Below are 15,156 nucleotides of genomic sequence, written 5' to 3'. Positions count from 1 at the left end.
TATGGTGCTTTATTTTTCGGAAAGAAGAACAAATTTAATATATATATATATATATGTGTGTGTGTGAATATGTGGATATGTATATTTATATGTATATGTATATATGTATATGTATATATGTATATGATTAATTGAATTGTTCTTTTGCTTCAGTACTTATTTATTACCCAAAACACAACCTCACAGCATGAAGTCTTGCGCGTTACTGAAATCTCGCGCCGATTCATAAGTAGGTTCGATATTAAAACCGGTAAGCAGCGCATGCGCGCTACGACTCTTCTTTAGCGAAAGAATCGAAAAGTGCTCAATGATTGGTCAACTCTTAACCGAATACTCCAATCGCAATACTTAACGGGCCAATTTATCGCTGCAAATTCCTTCGTAATTTTCCAATGCTCTCAAAGGTCAGCTTAAGATATCTAAATTTAATCTGGGACTCCTTAGACAATACAACTTTTATCTTTAATTAAATTGGCACAAAGAGGACATAGGATAGTTTTTCATTTTAAATGATTAAATAAATCGAAGTGATGATTAAATCAAGCTTTTTTTCAAAATTTCATGAAATATTTATGACTTATATATATATATTATTATTATTATTATTATCATAAAAGATTATGTAGACAGAATAGAAATTGGTCTAAACAATCTATTAATAATTTTGTTCAGAGATTTATCTGTTCTTATATTAAATAAATGATTTATTAAGTGCTTGGATAAAAATATAAGATTACACGGTAGATAAATAAAAGAATAATAAAATGAAATATATATATAACGATGGTAAAGTAGGTAGCATCATGATCAATAGAATGTTTAACCAATCAAAAATTCAGCTATCAGCTAACTTGTCCATTGGTTAATTTGTACAGTAGAGCCAATAACAAGACTATTATTACTTTCAGAATTTCTTTGTTTTGTATCAAAATTATACACACTTGCAACCACAATAATATATGTAGTTATATTATAGATTATGTGAGCGCAAAAAAGTTAGCATACGACCACCAGAACTAAGAAAAATGAAGATATACATTTACATGCTAGCTATTCGCTAATTCGAAATCCATATATTTAAAAATTTTTTATTAATTATTTAATTAGTTATTGATAATTAAATATTGGAAAATTTTATCCTCAGTAAAGCAACGTAGTTGGCCACAGCAGAAAAAAATGAATAAGTGCGCTAAAGTGCTAACAAAATGTTTATTTAAAATACATAACTTTTAACTTTATTAATTAATTATTTAATTAGTTAATAATTAAAAATCAAAAAACGTCATGAAGAAGTTATATGTTACGCGCATGCGCAACCACAAATTCAAGGTGCATGCGCACTTTGAAAAAAATAAAAGTAAAGTTGGTAAAAAAAAAAAAAACCTGCAGGGGATATATTTAAAATTGATTTCCAAAGGAACAACCACGGAGACTATACAAGGAACACGAACTCCATGTATACAAATGGGATATAATGCCCGTGTTCTATTTCGTTTTTATATCAGAACATACTCATCATATAGATTAAAAGAAGTGTTCCTTTTTTTTAATAAACATACTTATATGACTTCAAAAATATAGTTTTTAATTCTGTCTTAAAAAATAACTAAGAAAAGCTGTCATACCTTAACTAATGATAGATTGCTTTTTATAATGGTCTCAAAAATGTTATAAGGTTAAATAAACACGTATATCATTGATAACTGATTTGTATAAATTTTGTTCTAAGCAATAATTGTCGCTAAATAAATTGTAAACAAATTCAATTCAAATATCATTTTGTTACTTTTTTTTATGATACAGTTCTGTTATTTTGAAGTAACAATGGCCTATAAGAGACATTTCTGTATATTTAGCATAAAGCTTGTGTGTTCTGTCAAATGTCAGAGCAAGTTGAGGAATTTATTGCAGCGAACAATTTCTGACCATGTTTACCAGTTTTATTGCGGAAGAGTAGAATGATATAATTCGTAATCTAAAATATCTTTAAGTATTAATCAAAATTTTAAATATATCCCCTGCAGGTTTTTTTTTTTTTACCAACTTTACTTTTATTTTTTTCAAAGTGCTCATGCACCTTGAATTTGTGGTTGCGCATGCGCGTAACATATAACTTCTTCATGACGTTTTTTGATATTTAATTAATAACTAATTAAATAATTAATTAATAAAGTTAAAAGTTATGAATTTTAAATAAACATTTTGTTAGTACTTTAGCGCATTAATTCATTTTTTTCTGCTGTGGCCAACTACGTTGCTTTACTGAGGATAAAATTTTCCAATATTTAATTATCAATAACTAATTAAATAATTAATAAAAAATTTTTAAATATATGGATTTCGAATTAGCAAATAGCTAGCATGTAAATGTATATCTTCATTTTTCTTAGTTCTGGTGGTCGTATGCCAACTTTTTTGCGCTGATTATGTGTAACTATCTTTATAAGTAATAAGAGGTACGCTATCAGTTGATAATACAGTTTCATTGATACAAAATCATATAAGAACAAGTATAAGTCTCAGGAAACGAAGACGTTTAATTGTGTAAATGAGACAAATTAAAGAACACGTTAAAGATAGTGAAATGTAATGTTTAATATTTGAAAGAAATAAACGATTGAATTCAAACGAAAGTGAGATAAATACTTTGATATTAGGCCGGTATAACGATTTTCTTTTCCATATGTCATATCCCATAATTCTTCTTCGATACAAGGTCACAAATGATCATTGTCCTTTAAGTTAAATTCTGTGAGTTCAAAATGAATAAATTCTTTTGTGAAGCTTTGAAGCGAATTCGTGCAGAAACTGAAAATGGTAAAAATTTTGTTTTTATATACGTGTTGTATATACTTTTACTTTTCACACACACATAATATATATAAACATAAATTTCTTTCAATGTTTTTCTGTAAGGTGCTGATCGAATAACCGAAGAAGGTGTACTGCCAACAACAATAAATGGAACGCCAATACGGAAATTGTTTGTTTGTAATGTAGCACAAAGGGTATGTTTTGCATTCTCTTTTATCGCATGTTTTATCCTTTTGTTTATACTTGTGGTAACAATGGCACGTGGTGGGAGTTACATAACTCTTATTTGAATTTCATTTTATCTTATCTTTCTATAAATTTTTTATCTTTAACCGATATATGCCATTGTATCATAAAATTGAAATTATGATTTAAAAAAAAATTAGATTTGTAAATTAATCGCTTTTTAAAAGATCGAACAAACTTACTCTTCAGAAACGTAATTCTAATTTTTGTCGTTTTCGAAAGAAAAAAAATGAAAATTTTCATTTTTATACAAACAATATTAAAAAGAATCAATTATTAATTTATTTTTTGTTTTATTTTATCTATTGTCAAAATAATAATTGAATTCAGTTCAATAAATTTGTAAATATTTTAAGAAAAATTATTTAATACTAATGTAATTTTTTACAGACTACGTTTAAAGATTTGAATACATTATTTTCTGAATATGGAAAAGTTGAGAGTGTTTACTTGAATACAACAAACAGTAGAAGTAATTATGCGTTTGTTACATTTAGTACAGTTATGGGTGCAATCAGGTAAGACAAAGACTTTTTGTCAGCATTGTACAAACTTGATGATATCAAAAATAAAATATTCTTTTTCTTTTGGTTTTTTAATTTATAGAGCTAGAGAAGCCGGAAGCAACAAATGTATTCATTTACATAGCAGAGATTTAAAAGTGATGCCAGCAGATCCTTGGCACCAACCGGATAGAATACAATTTAAAAGTAATAATTCAACAAAGGATTCGAATAAATCTCGTGAGATGTCTTTGATTGAAGAAACTGATACAATCACTTTGATCGATGTATTAAACGACGATTGTTTAATGCACGTTTTTCTTTATTTACCAATTATGGATAGGATTGCCATAGAAAGAGGTAAAATAATATTTAATTCCTCTCTTCTAATATATATTTAATTATTATTACTTCGAAATTGTGTGATACGTATATTTTTATATAATTAATTTCATTATATTATAACTTTATTTTCAGTATGCAAACGTTGGAAGGATGTGTCAAAAAAATCTTGGTATAATGTTAAAAAGTTAGATCTTTCTAATCATAGATGGGGAATATTATCACACAATAAAAGAATTAATACATCTGATTTACGCCAAGTATTATTGAGATGCGGTAGATTTTTAACTCAGATTGATTTCCCGTATGAATATCGGACTTTAACGCGAAGTACTTTGCTCATCATTGCCAAATTGTGTCCTAATTTAGAAATAGTTGATTTTAGTGGAATCGAATTGTCTTCGTCGGGATTAGAATTATTTTCTGATAATTGTACAAATATAAAAAAGCTTAGTTTAGCATTTTACACGTCTTCTTCTTCTAACACAATTGATAGAGATTTAACAATATTATTTCATATGAGCAAACGCTTAACGTACGTAAGTCTTCGTGAAATAAGTATATTGGGCAAATGTCTGGAGTATCTTTCATCGGATACATTAGAAGAACTTGTTTTAATTTCTTGTAATAACATCACTGGACGATATTTTATCAATGTAAGTTTATATATAGAAATATTTGTCATATATTTTTCAATGATTTTATATTTACATAAGAGATAATGTACAAATTTAATTCAATTTTATATTATTGATTTAGGCCTTAGAAAACCTGAAGAATTTAAAAAGATTGGTTATAAATAAGGGCTCATTTTTCGCCAGTGTTTTACTTGAAGAAATGGCGAAATATTGCACAAATCTTCAACATTTCGAGCTAACTAATGTAGATTTTTCTGCATTTTATTACCGAGATTCAAATATATTGCCTTTAACGAAATTTGTTAATCTTGAAACTCTAAAACTTTCAACAAATAGTTTTGTAGACAACTTTCTTCTAATTGCTTTGGCTTCAACATGTACAAAACTGACCTATTTAGATATCGAAAGTAAGAGTTCTCTAAAATAATTTAATATGACTATAATAATTTATAGATACAAAAAAGACAATGAAAAATTAATTTTCATTTTTCAGACTGCAATAAAGTTACTGATACGGGTTTACAAGCTGTGGCAACTTTACCAAAATTAGAAACTTTAATAATTAATAATTTGACCCAAATAACAGCTGTAGGTTTAGACAATATGTGTAGCATAAGACGACTAGAATGTAAGTATTGTGTTTCAATACGGGATACAGGCTTAGTTATCCTTCTTCATGCATCGCCTAACTTGGAACTTCTCGATCTCACTGGTTGCAACGGTATAACCAATAACACTATTAACGTGGCTGAATATGTTACTAGTCGTAGATCCAATAATATTGTTTTAAAGATGTACATTGGTGAAACAAGCGTGACGCGTCATATTCATACATCTCCTAATTTGATGTTACTTCGTATAAGAACAACAGATTGTTAGTCCTAATTGTTAGTCCTAATTAATAAATGTTTCTAAGTCACTACCAGTTGATGATGCCTCGTTATCGTTAGCCTAAGGTAGGCCATTTCAACCCATTAATCAATATGATGTAATACCAATAAATAACTTCAAAATTTTCTGATAGGCTCCAATATTCAACGAGATCTGATTATTTTCCTATTACATTCCCCCATTAAAATCATCAAGCGCTAGACTACTCATGGATGATTTTTTTTGTGGGAAAAATTTTGTTTTACAGTAAAATATTCTTACTAGGTCTTTTTTGATGGATTTACCTATTTTATATTGCTTAATCAAATCAAAATCCTACATTATAAAGAATTATTTCGTATATCTTTCATGAAGATATTTAATATACGTGCACCCTTAAATGACTAGCGTAACTTGTGCACGTAATTAAAAAATAATTATATAATATAAGATATAATAATATTTAGATCTTATGACAGATATCAAGAATTTCCAATTCTAATTGAAACAACAACAAAATGAAAAGGAAAAACTGGCCGTTCAATGCCAATAAATTGAACAACTTTGATTACTAATTTATATACATTTATAGTATTTGTACAAGCATTTAAAAAGAAAAACGAAAAACAAAAAAAAATTATTTGTTACTTACAATTAAACATCATTATTGTGTAATATCTATTAAAAAAAAAGTAAATAAAAAAGTTATTTAATTGCAAACGTTATTTGATTAAATCAAAATTAATCAATATAAATATATTATGATATAAATCAAATAAAAATAAAACTCTTTTATCAATACTTTAGAATTTCATTACTTATAATTCAAATGCATATGGTAGAGGATAAATTTATTATTTATCGCTACCTTTTCTATACATATATTTATTTTTTCTTTAGTATGATTATAACATTTAGATAATGAATATAACTGCAATTATCCACATCTTTTTGCAACAAATAATTTGCACATATAATAATAATAATAATAATAATAATACGATTCATAATAAAAGATCCTATTTCTTCGGCACCTTCAAACTAATATCACTAAATTTTCTATCAACATATGTTACATCTTGCAGCTTGACATTTTAACAGTCAAACGATATTTGTTCTTATATTACTTTCTATTTTTTAAATCTTTTTCTCTTTTTTTCTTTTAAATAATAATAATTATTATTTTTATTAATAAACATATGCCACGTTAAGCAGCATCACATCATTATCATTATAATTATTATTAATTATTATATATATATATATATATATATATAATAATAATGTTAAGAAACATCTCTGTTTTGGGGGATTTCGCGTCTTACGCTTTTATGCATGCCAACCAGGAGTATGTTCATCATGTTTTATAAACATTCTTATTGTAGTACACTCCGATTTATTTTAAGCCAAATCGGAACAGGCTGACACTGCCTACACCTGCAGTTACATTTGTGAAAGTCGTCTTTCAGACAAGCAAGAAGAGATTATTAAAAAAACGATTGTTTCTGTAATAGCATTACATACATTATCTTGTATATCAATATAGATTAAGTATGTATGCGTTTCTGTATATAACAGAGACTGATGGCTTTTGGTTTCATCTTATACTGCGCGATTTCTTTCTTTCTTATTCTCACTTCCTCTCTCTTCCTCTCTCTCACTCTCTCTCTCTCTCTCTTATACATATTTTTTTACTTATATATATATTATATAAAATTTAAGGATCCGATGACAATACACTATTAACCGTATAATATTCATAAAAGACGACACATATGTGCCAGTAATTAAGACAGTGGACCAATTTTTTGTCTATTTTTTAACTTACAATTAGTTAACTTTCATAATTACCAGCACACGATATATATTTGTATATATATATGGTTTGAAATATAACATACAGGATACTATTTGACAATAATAACGATACTAATATTTAAAACTGTTTAAATGTCCATGAATATAAAACTAATCGTTAAGCGACAAAAATAGTTTATTAAATCTAATTTATTTAAATTACGTAGGAAAAACTTGATGCATAATTATACGGCAAATGCAGTTATAAGTTATGTATGTATATATATGTATATTTCGTGTGAACACATGGACATATTTTAAGATCACACTAAGGACTTGTATTTTTTTTTTCTTTTTTGACATTTTATATACGAGGCCACCTTTATTTATATTACGAGATTTCCATCTTGCGACTTAATAATTAGTAGAATCAATCACATACACGAGAAAGAAAATGATTTATATTATTTGATATATTAACCTGGAGTATATAAATTATTTATCTCGTTTGGAAGGCTTTTTTTCTTTTTTTCTTTCAAAATTGATCATTTTGATAATGTCTACAATAAGAGTATATAGTATATATAGGGTATCTTGTAACTAGTGGTACAAGCGAGCACACGCGTGCTCAATTCCACACGTACTCCATAAATTTTTAAGCTTATTTTTCTTTTTTAAATAAAGACATATAAACAAATTTTATTCTACATTTTCAACTTAGTTTTTCATGTAGAATCATCTCCTACTTGCCCGTACCACCAATTATAGGACATCCTGTATATGTACTCTAATCTCTTAGTCTCGTTCCATATATATATATATATGATATAAAAGAATCCTATGAAATTGTAATGAATGGCGGAACAAAGTCTTTTCACTAGGATATTTGTGTATGTATGTGTGTGTATGTGTATATATAAATAACATTCTAAGGATGTCAGGTACAAATTTTCTATGCATAACTTGACCTAGCTAATATATGTCAAATGATTTCTTTCATATACCTGATATCCATATATTCAAATATCCTAATATCATCATCACAGGGAACACATCGTATATTGATCATTGTATTCATTTGAAACTTATACCGTATATAACTGTTTACATGTATATCTTACATACTTTTCAAAAATAATAATAATAATAAGAATAATCCTAAACTTATAGATGAAAATTGATTTCATTCGAAAATATATAAAAGAGCAGTGGCGTTTAAATGGCATAAAATATTTTCAATATAATAATGATTATTAATTAATAAGTTATTTTCTCTCTATATATATTATATACCAACTATAGATACATATGCAAACAGATATAGTCTTACATTTAAACCATATAATTTTTTTTCCTTATATTTTCTTTTCCACTTGAATCATCGACTCGTTAATATCTTTCCTACATTAATTAATGGTGATTTTTAACATGGACTTATCATATGGATTGTTGAGTATTCTATAGTCAAAGTTTATACTTTATTCTTAATTATAGTAACTTGCTTGCCTCTTCTAAATCTTATTCATCATTCTATTGTTTTTTTTTTTAACAACGAGGAATAAGATTATATAAGGGGCAAAAAACATATAAAAAATGGAGTTATAATATTAATGATTATAAAATTAATCAAAAGAAAAAAAAACGCCACTGTCTAATACAATCGAACGAAAAGAAAATAATAACTGACTTATGAGTACTGAACTCGTATATAAGTAGTCAAGTATGTAAGAGTTACATTTATTCAGGATTGTACGTTCGCTAAACGAGTTGGAGTGGTCGGTTGAAGATCCATTGTACGGCATACCCAGCCAGCAATATCAACATTCTCCGACTCAGCTGTTTTAATCCATTCGTGATTCTACAAAATGTTAGTATATATATTATATTATAATATAGTAGAACACAATATCACAGAAATACAATTTTTAAATTTATTTTGAAATATCCTTTGATACCATCAGTGTCTTTAAGTCTGCTCTCTCAGATGGATTTTTCTTCAAACAACGATCAACAAAATCTGTGAATGTGTCACTGAAAAAGCCAACCGGCAATTTTGGTGGTGGTTCATTAACAATGTAATCTAATAATTCAAATATTGCCATGGGTCTTGGGCTACCAGCACCTGTAGATCATAAATAATAATAATAATATTATTATTATCATTATGTTATATACAATAAGTAATTTAATTATACTATTAATAATTTGAACACCAACTATGTCCTGGTGATTGTTGAGTTGGTGTAGGTTCACTATTTGTTGCTGCAGTCTCCATTGAAGGTTGACTTCCTGCTTGTGTGCCAAATATCGATGCCAATGTTTTTTCATCGGGAGGTGGAATGGGATACATACCAATAGCCATTTCAACAAGAGACAATCCTAACGACCAAATATCACTTTGTACAGAATAATGGGTACCTTGTAATCTTTCTGGCTGTAAATGTGAACATATAATTAGCATATAAATTCTTCTTCAGACTTGTGGTAAGAAACATAGACATGTATTTGTGATAAATATTTACCGACATATAACTTCTGGTACCAACGAATGAATTAGCCATGGAATCTATCAACTGACCAGAGACACCAAAATCACAAATCTTGATCTCTCCTGCACTATTTACAAGAATATTGCTTGGTTTAACATCACGATGCATGATAGCATGCTTGTCACGCAAATAACTTAGACCTTTCAATACCTGGGAACAAAAAATAATATTAGATTTTTTTAGATATACCCCCCTATAGAATTAAAAAAAGAAAAGAAAAGAATAGGAAGAAAAAAGAAGAGCAATATAAACATGACTGAAGTTAGTTGAGCTGTAAATATAGTTCCAACGAAATAAGTAAACCTTAATTATTATTATTCAAAATATTGTTTTAAAAAATTATCGAAACAAGATGCCTGAAATGCAAACAATGTCAATGAAAAATCTTCGGCCAAAATTGAGCTATAACATTTCTTCTTTATACATTTCAAAGAGAAAATTAACTGAAGCTGACTTTGAAAATCTTCTTCGTGAATTAGATACCACGGATCACATAATTCCGTTGGAAGATTTATGCATGAAATTAAATACAAATCCAGTTAATGGTCTAACAGAGACAGAGGCTCAACAATTACTTCTCAAATATGGACAGAACACGTTATCTCCTCCTAAGCAAACACCCGAATACATTAAATTTTTGCTGTCCATGTTCACTGGTTTTGCAGCATTATTGTGGGGTTGCGCTGCTCTATGCTTCTTACTAGTCTTAATCTGTTATTTATTTAAAGAAGAACAAAGTGGAATAGAATGGTTGGGGCTGATAATTGTCATAATATGTCTCACATCTGGAATATTTGCTTACATACAGGAAAGTAAGAATACAAAAGTTATGGACTCTTTTGCAAAAATGGTACCTACTTTTGCAACAGTAATAAGAGATGGCAAAAAAATGCGTCTTGGTACCGAAGGATTAGTGCTTGGCGATTTGGTAGAGATCAGATTTGGAGATAAGATACCTGCTGACATAAGGATAATTAAATGTAACGGGTTGAGAGTTGAAAACTCGAGCATCACTGGTGAAAGTGAACCAATTACTCGTACGGACTATCCAACAGATCTAAATCCTATGGAATCTTCAAATGTTGCCTTTTTCTCTTCATTTGCTGTTGCTGGAGATGGGATAGGTATAGTTATTGCTACAGGAGATGACACAATGATCGGAAGATTAGCAGGATTAACGTCACATTTAGAAAAAGTAGAAACACCGATTGCTAAAGAGATCAAACATTTTGTTCACATTATCACAGTGGTCGCTATCATTTTTGGTTTACTTTTTTTTGGAATTTCTCTCATGTTAGAACCAAACATAATCAAAGCTTTCACGTATCTACTCGGTATTGTTATAGCCAATGTGCCAGAAGTCTTGCTAATAACGGTAACTACATGTTTAACCTTGACTGCCACAAAAATGGCTAATAAAAATTGTCTGGTAAAAAATTTGGAAGGAGTAGAGACTCTTGGATCTACTTCGACTATCTGTTCTGATAAGACAGGAACTCTTACTCAGAATAGGATGTCAGTGTCGCATTTATGGTTTGGATATAATAGATTTACTTTCTCACCGATAGAAAAAATTGGTGCAGAAAAAGATATATTGTTGGAAAAACCTGCTTTTAATTATGTTTTGAGAGATGCCACTCTTTGCTTACGAGCTCAATTTACCGCAGAAAGTACACTTTTAGTACCAATAGAGCAACGTGATGTTATAGGTGATGCTTCAGAAACTGGCATACTTCGTTTCTGTGAGCATATACATTTTACAGATGCATTTCGTGAAAAATATCCAAAGGTTGCTGAAATTCCTTTCAATTCTACTCTCAAGTATCAATTGTCCATACACCATGATGTTGATTCATACATACTGATTATGAAAGGTGCTCCAGAAATAATCTTGGATTATTGCACCTCAATACTGACTATGGAGGGTCAAACAAAAAACATAGAAACAACTGATTTACAATCAGTAAAAAGTGCCTGTACAGAATTAGGATATCTAGGTGAACGAGTATTAGCCTATTGCGATCTTCAGTTACCTGGAAATAAATATGACTCTAATTACGTATTTAACACAGATTCTCCTGATAAATATAACTTTCCAACTAAAGGTTACAGATTTGTTGGTCTAATTAGTATGATAGATCCACCTAGACCTGGCGTGCCAGAAGCAGTTCAAAAATGTCGTACAGCTGGCATAAAAGTGATCATGATAACTGGTGATCATCCAGTAACAGCAATGGCTATTGCTAGAAAAGTTGGTATTATAAGTGAGGGACATGAAACTAAATACGAAATAACTTTGCTGCGTGATAATCAACCATCTTTCACTGCAATACCTGATATTGCAACAGACGCTATAGTCATAACAGGCACAGAATTAAGAAGTATGAGCATCGATGATCTGGATAATACTATTAGCAATTACGAGGAGATTGTGTTCGCTCGTACCTCACCACAACAGAAATTGATGATAGTAGAAAGTTGTCAAAGATTAGGAGAAATTGTAGCTGTTACTGGGGATGGCGTAAATGATGCACCTGCCTTAAGAAAAGCTGATATAGGAGTGGCAATGGGAATCACTGGCTCAGATGTAGCTAAAAATGCTGCAGATATGATACTGATGGATGATAACTTTGCGTCTATCGTTACAGGAATAGAAGAAGGTAGACTGATATTTGATAATCTAAAAAAATCCATTACTTATACGTTAACATCTAGTGTACCCGAAATGTTGCCAATGTTAGCCAGTCTTATATTTGCAATTCCTTTACCATTTATTATTGAAATGGTACTCCTTGTTGATATTGGAACCGATTTAATTCCTGCTATTTCATTAGCCTACGAAAAGGCAGAATCAGATATTATGCAACGAGCACCGAGAAATCCTCAATACGATAGACTAGTTAACAAACGTTTAATATCTATTACTTATGGTCAAATAGGAATAACTCAAGCTGCAGCAGCTTTCTATACTTATTTTATGGTTTTAATGTTGAATGGTTTCTTGCCGTATCAACTATTAGGATTAAGATATGATTGGGAAAACAAAGCTATTAATGATCTTGAAGATTCTTATGGACAAACATGGACTTACAAGGCTAGAATGGATTTACTTAACGAAGCACGCACAGGATATTTTCTTTCTATTGTTATAACACAAATGGTAGATTTAGTGATGTGTAAAACAAGACGTAATTCTATTTTTCAACAAGGAATGGACAATTGGTTTTTAAACTTCTCTTTTGTATTCGAAATTATTATAACAGGAATGCTTTTATATATACCGGGAACAGAAAAAATATTTAAGACTATGTCTTTAGATATTTATTGGTATTGGCCTTCTCTACCTCTCGCCCTATTTCTTTGGGTCTATGACGAGCTTAGAAGACTTTGTATTCGTTTGTTTCCAGGAGGCATTATCGAACGGGAAACGTATTATTAATTTTTTACTTACAATTAGAAGAATTAATATGTATGTAGTTTATTTCAGTAAATTCGTTTAAGTTATAGTTATTTAAGCATATTATTATAATGATATTTGTGTCGGATTATTAATTGTAACTTTTCCAAAATTAATAATGATTATTAATGCCATAAAAACTAAAATATATTTGGATATTAATAACATTAAAATATTACTTACAGCAGATGTAATAGTGCCTAGAATAGGTTCTGGAATTCTTCCAGCTTTTTTTAATATCAGATCTAACGATCCTCCATCCATGTATTCCATGCATATACTAATCTCACCGTCACTGTAAACAATCATAATATAGAAGATATAATTATTTTGAAAGATAAACAAAGATTTTTAAGTAATATATTTTAATGCATATACAAACCTATAAAAAGCACCATAGAATCCCACTATGTGAGCAAAATTACATTCATGTAATACTTTTAATTCTCTTATGATTTGCTTTTTAATAGCCGGTTTTACTTCTAAATGAATCAACTGAAAAAATAATATAAATTTAATGGTTAAACACACATATATTATAATATTTTTCTATAAATTGAATACGTATAAACTTTCAAAACAATTATACCTTTCTCGCCATAATAAGACCGTATTTTTTATGTCTAACTTTCATAACGACACCACCATTCCCAGCACCTAGTTCGCCAAGTTTTTCAAAATCATCATCGCATAATTCTCCTACCTTCTCTTTTTGTCCTAAGAAACTTTCTAATCTCTTTCTTTGTTCTTCGTCCATCTCTAATTCTTCTAATCTTTCTTGAATTGCATCGATACTCATTTTGCCCATTACACCACTAATCAGAAAATAAAGAATAAAAGAACAATCTAATAGAATACTAAGTTACATTATAAAAGACAATGGATAATGAATTATTAAAATAAAATTTAAGGATTAAACTTACTCCGGCATAACGGGTGGTTCTGAATATGTAGGCAGTGGTGGAACTGGTGGTGATGGAGACACAGCTGGAACTGGTTCAATCGAGCCAGGTGGTAACGTCAAATTTAATTTGTTTTTTGACATTTGTTATGCAAAGTATCGACAACGTAACAAATTAATTGTTAGTTATATATAAAATATATACAAGTTTAATAAGCGTATGGATTTATAAAAAAATATATATATTTAACTTTCCCACCGATAATTATCTAGAGATATTATTTCACTTATGTATACAATATACAAGCATATAAATATTTCTCACACAATTGTAAGTTCAATGCACAAGAAAACTTCTTTCTATTCCTTTCTTTTCAATAGTTTTATCTCCTTCTTTTTCTTCACTTCTGTTTTTTCCAGTTTTTTTCTTAATGATTTATACAATTTGATAAAACTTTGTTAACAACACTTACATCCTTTCTAAGATAATACAAAAGTTGCATTTAAATGTTCGACTGATAATTGTTATTTCAATTGATCTGTCAATCTTCGAATTTCAATCATTCGACAAGAGTTAGATCTATTAGAAATGTAATATCTTATCTTCTTGTTATTTTATAATTTGATAATTTTAATTTTATTTTCTTTTTTTAAATCCAACGCCAAATACAACTAATGAAAAAAACAAATGTTCCTGATTTACATTATATTTTTAAATATTTTATTGAAAGAAATACAGGTTAACCGACTCTTTCCAGGAGCCGCGAAGTAACATTGAACGATAGTCCACGCACACAGTTTAGCTAGTACGAAAATCATAGACTATACTTGAACAGTCTATAGTTCGATAAGTGATATCATATATTATTCATACTTGTGCATATAAGAATGAATTTTATATATACATATATATATAAAAAGAGAGAGAGAAAGAAAAAAATATTCTTATCAATTATATCTAAGTTTTCTTGTATTAAACAGTGCGGAAATAAAAAAAAACAAAACTGCAATAATTTTTTTAACAAAATTCGTGATCACA

The 15,156-nt window shown here is 28.9% G+C and overlaps 3 protein-coding genes across 3 annotated transcripts; 2 read left to right on the top strand and 1 right to left on the bottom strand.

Annotated features, from left to right (window-relative positions):
• Positions 1–2,630: 2,630 nt before the first annotated feature.
• LOC122523376 (F-box protein SKIP2-like) lies at positions 2,631–5,576 on the top strand. The gene is made up of 7 exons (XM_043645074.1): positions 2,631–2,817; positions 2,917–3,008; positions 3,451–3,578; positions 3,667–3,923; positions 4,041–4,561; positions 4,665–4,950; positions 5,037–5,576. The coding sequence occupies exons 1-7, from the start codon at positions 2,763–2,765 to the stop codon at positions 5,420–5,422; spliced, it is 1,725 nt and encodes a 574-aa protein (XP_043501009.1). The 5' UTR covers positions 2,631–2,762; the 3' UTR covers positions 5,423–5,576.
• Positions 5,577–8,814: 3,238 nt separating this feature from the next.
• LOC122523136 (dual specificity mitogen-activated protein kinase kinase dSOR1) lies at positions 8,815–14,947 on the bottom strand. Its single transcript, XM_043644747.1, has 8 exons — positions 14,140–14,947; positions 13,806–14,031; positions 13,599–13,711; positions 13,400–13,511; positions 9,733–9,909; positions 9,428–9,644; positions 9,166–9,332; positions 8,815–9,068 (listed from the first exon to the last, which is right to left on the bottom strand). Exons 1-8 carry the CDS (start codon positions 14,259–14,261, stop codon positions 8,952–8,954), a joined length of 1,251 nt encoding a protein of 416 aa, XP_043500682.1. The 5' UTR covers positions 14,262–14,947; the 3' UTR covers positions 8,815–8,951.
• LOC122523135 (sodium/potassium-transporting ATPase subunit alpha-like) lies at positions 9,765–13,293 on the top strand. Its single transcript, XM_043644746.1, has one exon. The coding sequence runs from the start codon at positions 10,112–10,114 to the stop codon at positions 13,196–13,198; it is 3,087 nt and encodes a 1,028-aa protein (XP_043500681.1). The 5' UTR covers positions 9,765–10,111; the 3' UTR covers positions 13,199–13,293.
• Positions 14,948–15,156: the final 209 nt, after the last annotated feature.

Source organism: Polistes fuscatus, unplaced genomic scaffold (assembly GCF_010416935.1).
Source record: "Polistes fuscatus isolate 324 unplaced genomic scaffold, CU_Pfus_HIC Scaffold6, whole genome shotgun sequence".
In the NCBI taxonomy this organism is placed as follows: domain Eukaryota; kingdom Metazoa; phylum Arthropoda; class Insecta; order Hymenoptera; family Vespidae; genus Polistes; species Polistes fuscatus.
This window is presented reverse-complemented; position numbering and strand designations above follow the sequence as displayed.

Bases quoted from the DNA above. Each gene is read 5' to 3' on its own strand.
- LOC122523376 (XM_043645074.1), top strand. From the start codon at position 2,763: ATGAATAAATTCTTTTGTGAAGCTTTGAAGCGAATTCGTGCAGAAACT. The intron at 3,009-3,450 runs GTATGTTTTGCA...AATTTTTTACAG, and splicing joins TTTGTAATGTAGCACAAAGG to ACTACGTTTAAAGATTTGAA. The intron at 4,951-5,036 runs GTAAGAGTTCTC...TTCATTTTTCAG, and splicing joins GACCTATTTAGATATCGAAA to ACTGCAATAAAGTTACTGAT.
- LOC122523135 (XM_043644746.1), top strand. From the start codon at position 10,112: ATGCCTGAAATGCAAACAATGTCAATGAAAAATCTTCGGCCAAAATTG.
- LOC122523136 (XM_043644747.1), bottom strand. From the start codon at position 14,261: ATGTCAAAAAACAAATTAAATTTGACGTTACCACCTGGCTCGATTGAA. The intron at 9,645-9,732 runs GTAAATATTTAT...TCACATTTACAG, and splicing joins GTACCAGAAGTTATATGTCG to CCAGAAAGATTACAAGGTAC. The intron at 9,069-9,165 runs GTATCAAAGGAT...AACATTTTGTAG, and splicing joins CAGACTTAAAGACACTGATG to AATCACGAATGGATTAAAAC.